The following is a 367-nucleotide window of genomic DNA, read 5'->3' as shown; positions in this document are numbered from 1 at the left end:
ATGCTAACATCATGGTCTGTTCTTACCTGCATTGGAACTTGTCTTCGAGTATGCACATGAGCGCGCACTCGGCTCGTGATGCGGCGGAGCGAGAGTCAGCTGTGAAAGTCTGGGCGACGGCTAGGCCGGGCACAGTCTCATACACCCACGGAGATTTGCACGGCGGTCGCTCCTTGGGCAGACACAACTTCTGGGCGTAGAGAGTAAACACAGGGAACTGCGAAACCGCTAGTCCAGCTGTAGGAATACAGAAGAAATATCGATTCATAATACTGTTTTTTGGCTCATTTGTTTGGTATAATCGTCATTATAACTAAATTGCTAACGTTTGAAGATCTAAACACATTCGACAAATGCACATTTTGGG

At 47.7% G+C, this 367-nt stretch overlaps 1 protein-coding gene across 1 annotated transcript in view; it reads right to left on the bottom strand.

Moving 5' to 3' along the window:
* The window catches only part of LOC119585560, a 46,697-nt gene that overhangs the window by 13,399 nt on the left and 32,931 nt on the right, over nt 1-367 (bottom strand). The window contains 1 exon segment of the mRNA XM_037934177.1: nt 27-237. Within this exon segment, the coding sequence (XP_037790105.1) occupies nt 27-237 (211 nt within the window).

This window comes from Penaeus monodon, chromosome 20, assembly GCF_015228065.2.
Source record: "Penaeus monodon isolate SGIC_2016 chromosome 20, NSTDA_Pmon_1, whole genome shotgun sequence".
Classification (NCBI taxonomy): Eukaryota; Metazoa; Arthropoda; class Malacostraca; order Decapoda; family Penaeidae; genus Penaeus; species Penaeus monodon.
Note: the sequence above shows the minus strand (reverse complement) of the source record. Positions and strands in the feature narration are given on the sequence as shown.